General features: G+C 40.7%; 1 protein-coding gene across 4 annotated transcripts in view; it reads left to right on the forward strand.

The window, feature by feature from the left end:
- The window catches only part of LOC134213555 (lysosomal alpha-mannosidase-like), a 50,654-nt gene extending 42,627 nt beyond the window's left edge, over positions 1-8,027 (forward strand). For 2 of the 4 annotated variants that reach the window (XM_062692706.1, XM_062692708.1), the window contains exons 2-6: positions 4,295-4,397; positions 4,455-5,062; positions 5,516-5,649; positions 5,705-7,460; positions 7,518-8,027. In XM_062692706.1, the coding sequence (XP_062548690.1) occupies positions 4,295-4,397; positions 4,455-5,062; positions 5,516-5,649; positions 5,705-7,460; positions 7,518-7,958 (3,042 nt within the window). In that variant the 3' untranslated portion in view covers positions 7,959-8,027. Of the gene's footprint in view, positions 1-4,294; positions 4,398-4,454; positions 5,063-5,123; positions 5,258-5,515; positions 5,650-5,704; positions 7,461-7,517 lie in introns of all 4 variants that reach the window. The other 2 variants (XM_062692705.1, XM_062692707.1) reach the window with 1 other exon arrangement.
- The last annotated feature ends 1,691 nt before the right edge of the window (positions 8,028-9,718 follow it).

Below are 9,718 nucleotides of genomic sequence, written 5' to 3' on the forward strand. Positions count from 1 at the left end.
ACCAATTCAAACCAATCCAAACCAATCCAAACCAATCCAAACCAATCCAAACCAATCCAAACCAATTCAATCCAAACCAATCCAAACCAATCCAAACCAATCCAAACCAATCCAAACCAATCCAAACCAATCCAAACCAATCCAAACCAATCCAAACCAATCCAAACCAATCCAAACCAATCCAAACCAATCCAAACCAATCCAAACCAATCCAAACCAATCCAAACCAATCCAAACCAATCCAAACCAATCCAAATCAATCCAAACCAATCCAAACCAATCCAAACCAATCCAAACCAATCCAAACCAATCCAAACCAATCCAAACCAATCCAAACCAATCCAAACCAATCCAAACCAATCCAAACCAATCCAAACCAACCAAACCAATCCAAACCAATCCAAACCAATCCAAATCCAATCCAAACCAATCCAAACCAATCCAAACCAATCCAAACCAATCCAAACCAACCAAACCAATCCAAACCAATCCAAACCAATCCAAACCAATCCAAACCAATCCAAACCAATCCAAATCCAATCCAAATCGATCCAAACCAATCCAAACCAATCCAAACCAATCCAATCCAAACCAATCCAAACCAATCTAAACCAATCCAAACCAATCCAATCCAAACCAATCCAAACCAATCCAAACCAATCCAAATCTAATCCAAACCAATCCAAACCAATCCAAACCAATCCAAACCAATCCAAACCCAATCCAAACCAATCCAAACCAATCCAAACCAATCCAAACCAATCCAAACCAATCCAAATCTAATCCAAACCAATCCAAACCAATCCAAACCAAACCAAATTCAATCCAACCAATCCAAACCAATCCAAACCAATTCAATCCAATCCAAACCAATCCAAACCAATCCAAACCAATCCAAACCAATCCAAACCAATCCAAACCAATCCAAATCTAATCCAAACCAATCCAAACCGATCCAAACCAATCCAAACCAATTCAAATCCGATCCAAAATCAATCCATATTCGATCCAAATTCAATCCAAACCAATCCAAACCGATCCAAACCAATCCAAACCAATCCGAATGCAATCCAAATCCAATCCAATTCAAATCCGATCCAAATCCAACCCAAATCCAATCCGAATCCAATCCAAATCCGATCCAAATCCAATCCAAATCTAATCCGAATCCAATCCAAAACCAATCCAAATCCGATCCAAATCGAATCCATATTCAATCCAAATCAAATCCAAATACGATCCAAATCCAATCCAAATCCAAATCCTATTCATATCCAATCCTTCATAATCGAATCATCAAGGGTTAACTCTAGATCGTGTCTGTAGATGGTTGCCATAATAAACATTAAAAGCACAGTAAAACTTGTTTTATACCCAAAATTGAGAGATTTGCCTGCAATATATATTCGTTAACATTCTAACCTCAGTACCACCACTCCCCATAAAACGGTTTGAAAATTGTACATGAATAAAAACTACTAATTCCGAAGTATATAATGTAAACAAGCGCCTAGAGAACAACTTGACGTATATAATGTAAATAAGCGCTACCAGAACTATTTTAATCCATTTTTCCAACAACGAGAATACACTTGAAGTTGATCATTAACATTCGCAACCGTGTAAGTTGTAGAATCGCATCAAACAGTAATCTGAATTTGTTGCGACCATCCACGCCTACTTTGTAATAGAACGATTATTTTTCTTTGTCAGGCTGCTCAAAACGTAAAACCTAAGACCAATATTTTTCGAATGCTCATTACTTCTTTCAACGTCGTCCTCATACCACTTGTTTTTGCAAATTCGATAATTTCACAACATTGCCCAAATCTCGAATTACTTCTCACTGTCTTTTACCGAGGAAGTGATTTGGCTTACCTTTTTTTTTGCCAAATTGTCATGAGATTTTCATTTTTCTCTATGGCTTACCATTATTTTTTGCCATTTTGTCTTTCCATCTGAGGCTTATCTTTCTCTTTTGCCTATAATGGCTTATCTTTATTTTTTGCCATTCCGTTTCTTGTTTGAGGCTTACTATTCTCTTCTGATGGTCAAATTTATAGCTTATCTATTTGTTTTGCTATTTTGCTTCTCTGAGGCTTATCATTTTCTTTTGCCTCATATATTATGGCTTACCTTACTTTTTTGCCATTTTTTTTGCATATCCATCTAGTCTAGTTTCTTACCTAGGAGGGAGCAACGACCGCGTCATTGTCGTAACCTTACAAATCCTCGCTCTTCAATCAGCGGAAAATTTGTCTTCAACTCCTAAAATTGGAAAGCGTGCTTACGCTCCAAGAAATGAACACTGAATGACCATCGTTTATTTTCATTCGATCGAACAATGTAGAATTCCTTGCCAGCCTACTAAGATTGAATTTCGAATTTCTTCTAATAAGCTCCTTAATACTGGCCTTTCAAATGCCTACTACGGTTCAATTTCAAATTCGTTATAATTTTTTTATTATTGTCATTTTAAGGTGATTATAGAATGAAGCCAGAAATCGGCCATTTTGTAAACCACGTGCTTTTCCAATATTTTTTTCAAGAGCACGAGATGAAAGAACCATAACGCGTATGGGGCTGAAGTAATGGTAGATCGTTTGCTTAGTTATGCTGAACAATCATAATTTGAGTTTCGGCACTGTACGAAAACTATTACGCCAGATTTGGGGTTTTGGAAATGTATGTAGATAAACGTGTGGTGAATTTGAAATTCACCACGGGCTTCATTTTATAATCACCTTAAAATAGTTATGTTTATTTCATTATTTTTATCGTGAATCCAAAAATACGAATCCTTTTTCCCGACTCACTTTATTCCCCACAGAAGGATATTTTGAAGTAATTGCCAAAAGAATTCCAGATTGGAATGCTAGATGATTTTGCTATTGAATGTTTGGAGGTATTTCCGGAAAATTTCCTGGAAGTAATCCCGTAGGAATTAAAGGAAGAGCTCCGAGAGGAATGCCCGGAGAAGTTCCTAGAAGAATTTCCGAAGGAATTTCTTATAGATTTACAAGTGAAATTATGGAGCTAAATCGGAGGATTTCCGTCAGAAATTTTTGAAGAAACTTCTGATACAATTTTGGGAAGAAATTCCGTATGTATTGTTGCGGAAGCTATTGGCTGGTGGCTTCGAACCGATGCTTACAGCAAATAAATTACATATTTTTAATTCATTAGCTAAAAAGCTGAAATAATATATTTATTGATAATTATTTACATAATTAGAAAAAATGTATATCTCACAATTTCGGTGATTTGTCTGAAGCCGATTGCCTCCTTGCCAACAGAACCTCCACACTCGCTAAACAAGAGGTTTTGTTGTTATTCCTTACACATCTAAACTGCCGCTAACCGAAAGTCGAGCACATCTGTATATAGAGGCCCATATACAGATGTGCTCGACTTGCGGCAGTAAATTGGTTGATTTATAGCTAGGGGTGAGTATTATGCAATGAAGTGCGAAATGTAACATGTATTCTTGACGGAACTCTCGAATGCATTCCTGAAGGAAATGCCGGATTCTTCCTGAAGAGAGAATAGCCGAAAGAAATATCTAGAAGTAAATCTTGGAGAGAAGAAAAGAAATCTGCAAGCAATTTCCTCGTGAATTTCCTAAAAAAAAATAGTGGGAGGATTCTAGATAAATTCCTCCTTATACAATTACATGAGAAGGATTTTCGAACGATTTTCAGAGGAATTATATGTAACAAAAATATACAAAATGTAAACTAATTGATTAATTAATGTGAGAGGCGAACAAAACAATTAAATGCCACATAATGAACCCTTTTAATAACAAACTATTTTTCATGAAGGTCCAATAAAAATATTTGTCTAAATCGGATTAAAAAAATAAACACGATGTTATGTCGTTTCCATTTGTTTCTTGACGCCGCAATCACATGTGCACTTTATCTACAACAAACCAATTGGCCTTATTTAATGTTCATGGCCAACCCGCATTTGATGTCCGTGGCATTATTAAAACTGCATACACCAGCATAATGTATGTCTTTTATGCATTTCTTGCGGTGCCTCTATTCTTCGAACATCTGCTTTAATCAGCGTAAGTTATCAGCTTCGTTGCCGATGGCTGTTTACAAACAGTCGCCAACCCTCAATAGAAGCGAACGTATTGAAACAAAATGTGTTTAATAAAGTAATCGTTCGAAGATAATGGATCTACTTGTTAAATGTTCCATGCTCAATGTTACGAACGATGAGAACCTTCTCTTGACTTTAAACAACCCTCATTGAATTCCTCTTTGCCATTATTTCGTTGCAGTCATGCCCAGAGATCAAGAAAGATATGCTGAATGTCCATCTGGTGCCGCACACCCACGACGATGTCGGCTGGCTCAAAACCTTAGATCAGTACTACTACGGAAGTAAGCACTCTAATTGATTAATTAATGTGAGAAGCGAACAAAACAATTTCTTCGTAGGTCGCACTTCGATTCAGAAGGCAGGCGTTCAGTACATTCTCGATTCGGTGATCCAATCGCTGCTCAAAGATCCGTCGAGGCGATTCATCTACGTGGAGTCGGCTTTCTTTTTCAAGTGGTGGACAGAGCAGACGCCGGAATTGCAAGACCAGGTTCGGGAACTGGTCAATCAGGGAAGGCTGGAGTTCATCGGAGGGGCGTGGAGTATGAACGACGAGGCCACTACGCACTACCAGAGCATCATCGATCAGTTTACGTGGGGATTGAGGCGGTTGAACGATACTTTCGGGGAGTGTGGAAGACCTCGGATCGGGTGGCAGATTGATCCATTTGGTCATTCGCGGGAACAGGCTTCGATTTTCGCTCAGATGGGATTTGATGGCTACTTTTTCGGCAGGTTGGATTATGAAGATAAAAAGGAGCGATTGGCTAAGAAAAATCCAGAAATGATCTGGAAATCGAGCGCAAATTTGGAGGATTCCGACATGTTTACGGGAGTATTGTACAACCTTTATCAACCCCCTCCGGGATTCTGTTTTGATATTCTATGTCCGGATGAACCATTCATTGATAGCCCCTACAGTGCGGAGAACAACGTGGAAACTAAGGTGAGGTCGTTACTTGTTAAACAAACTTCAAGAACTAATGATCAATTTCTGGAATCTAAAGGTACAAAAGTTCTTGTATTATGTAGAACTTCAGGCCAAACACTACAGGACCAACAACGTTATCTTGACAATGGGTGGGGACTTCACTTATATGGATGCTAACGTCTCCTTCAAAAACTTGGATAAACTGATAAGGTAAAAAATCCTTCATTTTTTCCTGGAAGTTTCTTCGAATCACATCGTAAATAACGTCTACTTAAATTATGAGTTTGGTCTTCTCCAGAAATTGGTCAGTTTCTTCTACACAAGGAACAACATTGATGAAGTTATGCTTTTTTGTAGCCATTAAAATGGCATTAAGGCCGCTATAAATCTATGATTAAATCAATAATGTTGTTTGTGTGATGCATATGCCCGTGAAACAAAATTGAAGCCTTTCTCGTATGTACTTAGGTTGACCTGTTCATAAACATTGTAAATAACATGAGTTCGTCTTACCGCACTAAAAACATTGCACTTACGATGGGTGAAGACTTTCACTATCAATACGCTGAAATGTGGTTCAAGAACCAAGATAAGCTCATAAAGTACAATTCTGCATGCTTGCTAAAAACTGGTTGCTAACTCCACGCTTCATTTCAGATACACGAACGCCAAACAGGCCACCGGTTCCAATGTCAATGTCTTTTACTCTACACCTTCCTGCTACCTGAAGGCCCTGCACGACGCTGACATCACGTGGCCGACCAAGACCGATGACTTCTTCCCATATGCCTCTGATCCGCACGCATTCTGGACCGGTTACTTCACTTCTCGACCCACGGTCAAGCGTTTCGAACGAGTAGGAAACCACTTCCTTCAGGTGTGCAAACAATTGTCCGCCTTGGCTCCGAGTAAGGAGAATCATTTCACTCCGCATTTGAATGTGCTTCGCGAGGCCATGGGTGTGATGCAGCATCACGATGCCGTCACGGGCACGGAGAAGCAGCACGTTGCAAATGATTACTCCCGAATGTTGCATGAGGCAATCGAGGCCTGCGGAGCGAACACTCAAGTTGCTCTGAATCAAATTGCTGACCCGGCGGAAAAGAAGAAACGATACGCTCACGGCCCTACACAGAACTTCACTTTCGAGTTTGCATCGTGCCACCTGCTGAATATCAGTTTATGCGAAATTTCTGAATCGAAGGATAGCTTCATGGTCACGTTGTACAATCCGCTTGCTCATTCCGGATATCAGTACGTTCGACTTCCAGTTTCCGGCGAAAAGTACATTGTGAAGGACTATCGTGGAGTTGAGACGCCTTCGCAATTGGTTCCAGTCCCCCAACCCGTACTTGACCTTTCCTACCGCTTCAGTAATGCAAGTCACGAACTAGTTTTTCTTGCAAACGAGCTGCCTCCTCTCGGATACAAGTCCTACTACATTTCCCGTATCATCGAAACCGTGGAAGACTTCGTGCATAACCCTTCGCACCCCAGAGTAGAACTACAATCCGATCAACCACACACGCAGTGGCAATCCGAAGACATCACAATCGGAAACAAATACCTCAATGTCAGTTTTGATTCGAACGGTTTTCTCAGTACCATCACCTTGGATGGTGTTGCGCATCGATTGCGGCAGACTTTCGTTTATTACGAAGCCGCTTTAGGAAACAATGTTGCTTTCAGAAATCGTTCTTCCGGTGCCTACATCTTCCGACCGAATGGATCGGATTCCGCTCTCACCGACACTGTTCAACTGAAGGTGTACCGTGGAAATGTGGTTCAGGAGGTGCATCAGGTGTTCAACGAGTGGGTCAGTCAGGTGGTTCGCGTCTACGCAGATGAGAGCCACGTGGAGTTTGAATGGATGGTTGGTCCGATCCCGATACAGGATCGTGTCGGTAAGGAGATTGTTTCAAGGTTCTACACGGCAGCTCAGTCCAACGGGGTATTCTGGACAGATTCCAATGGTCGTGAAATGATCAAACGGCAGCGGAATCACCGAGAAACTTGGGAGTTGCACTTGGAAGAACCGGTCGCTGGAAATTATTATCCGGTGACGGCGAAGATCGCTTTAGAAGATGAAAAAGTACGACTGGCGGTGTTGAATGATCGTGCACAAGGTGGATCCAGCCTGGAGGATGGTTCTCTGGAGTTGATGGTTCACAGAAGGTTACTGCATGACGATGCGTTCGGAGTGGAGGAAGCTCTGGACGAACGGGCTTTCGGTAGAGGGCTGGTAGCTCGGGGCAAACACTTCGTAATGTTTGGATCGAAGGACACGAGCAGCCCCACGATGCAAGCAAAGGAACGCTTTTTACAGAACCACGTCTTACTTCCGAATTGGGTGTTCTTCAGCGACGTGTCCAAATTTAAGTATGAGGACTGGCAGAAGCGGTTTAACAATATCGTGAGATCCTATTAAATCTATCGTCATTATTGCAAAGTTTAATTAATTCTATTTCAGTACTCAGCACTATCATTATCCCTTCCGCTGAATGTCAATCTGATGACGTTCGAACCGTGGAAGGAAAACAGTCTACTGGTTCGCTTCGAACACCTACTGGAAAAGGGCGAAGACCCTACGTACTCCAAGCCGGTTCGATTCAATCTTCAGGACATCTTCCGCTCCTTCAGCATCGAAGAAATCCGAGAAACTACCCTCGCTGGCAATCAGTGGAAGGAGGATAATAAACGGTTCCAGTTCAAGGCAGACCCGACTTATTTGAAGCATGTCACACGAGCGGATATCATTAATCCGTTCAATAGTACCGGAGAAGCACGGACGAAGAAGGACGAGCTGTCGCCTTCTGAGAACTTGAAGAATGTAAGCAACGAAGGATACGAGATTGTGCTTGGTCCGATGCAGATCCGGACCTTTGTGATGCAGCTGGAGTTTAGGCCATAACGAGATGATGCAGCTCTCTAGGAAGCGATCTTGGAACGACTGATTCACAAAATATAGAATAAGCGAATAGTTGCTTGCTTTGTTTTACTTTTTACGATGACAATACCTAGTTTTCAACTTAGACCTTGCGCAATGTACAAATGAGGAACACAACGCTATCCAACAAGACATCACTTTTGATGCAAAAACAATACTCGTTGCGGATTACCCTGTAAGATGGACCAGGGGAGATAAGACTTTATGATCTATCCGATGTAGTATGCGATCAAAAAATCAACGACTTTGTCCGTTCTTATGAGAGTAACTCTTTCTCATAAAATCCCACACCATTCCGTAATAGAGTCTGGTTACTCAACTGGAAAGGATAATGGGTTCTACACCAAGTAGCTTTCTTTTAATTCAGCGGTGAACTGATTTGGTGGAATGATTTGTCCGTTCGGATGAGAGGAGCTCTTTTCCACCAGATCATAAACCGTTTAATTAAAAAGTATGGCTACGAAAAAAAAGGCCTTGGTCAGGAGCTCACGCTATTGCAGCTCTCTTTTGGTTACGAGTTGACTAGATCTGGTGGAGTGATTTGTCTGTTCTAATAAAAGGAACTCTTTTCCACCAGATCACTTAAGGCTTCATGACATGTCATTCAGAATGGCTGCCTTGCGGCTTACCAACACAGTCAAATAATTACCTACCCCACCCACCCCGATATGCACAGATAAATTTAATTCTTATATTGCCAACATACCTGACCATCTTCTCACTAAAAATGTAAATCTTGAATTAGTTCTAAGTTCAATCTATGCGGCGATATAAGGATATTATCACATAGCGCTAATTTAGGGAAGATATATAAGCAAGTTAACAAAGTGAAAAAATTCCCCCCAGTAACGCACCATGCCAACGACGTCGCCGGTTTCAACACTCGGCACGTCGTCGTATGCAAGCAATCATTGATCAGCAGCAGACAGTGATGTCGATATGAACTATTGTGAAATCATAGCAGAATCATGTAAAATATCGATAAAATTAATCAATCTTTTCCTAACGCATTAGGTATTGATACAATAATAATATCTTATTGAGTCTATTTTGAAGTGCGTTGTAAAAATTGAAAAATCGGAGCAAAAAATGATCTTGTTATTGGTGCGTTTGAGCAGCTGGCAACAACGGTTGAGGATGTAAACATAAACAGCCAGCATAAACAGCTTTTCTAACAAATTCCATCAGCGAATCCCATACTTAGACTGTATTGATTATTACTGCGCCTAAATTGGGTTGAATTCTTGCGAATGCGTGCAATGTTTACTGTTGTCGGATGTTAAAAAAAATAATCCCACATGTATGCATACTGAATTGGTATTGGAAGTTTCCACCACTACAAATCCACAGTTGATGATTCTTATGGCACAATTACATACAAATTTGAGTGTCACAACGCTTCACCTTAACTCTCACCCATGCTCAGCTAGTGAATAAAATGATTTGAGTGTATTTGTGTCATTAATTAGTGTACTAACCCTGGTGGGGGCATCCATCATCAGCTGTTGTTGGTCGACGGTACAGCAGCAGTGCCTTTCTCTGCTATGTTCTCTCCGAGGCAGCTCAATAAGTTGTGACGAGACGGACGCATGGAGAAAACAGAACTGCGCAATAAAAATCCTATTCGACTAGATGCTGATGTCATATTAGAAATTTAGAGACAGTACTCGTCGATAGAAAATAGCATATGAGCAAATCAAACCAGCTTCCTTCTGCCAGTAGAG

Source organism: Armigeres subalbatus, chromosome 2 (assembly GCF_024139115.2).
Source record: "Armigeres subalbatus isolate Guangzhou_Male chromosome 2, GZ_Asu_2, whole genome shotgun sequence".
In the NCBI taxonomy this organism is placed as follows: Eukaryota; Metazoa; Arthropoda; class Insecta; order Diptera; family Culicidae; genus Armigeres; species Armigeres subalbatus.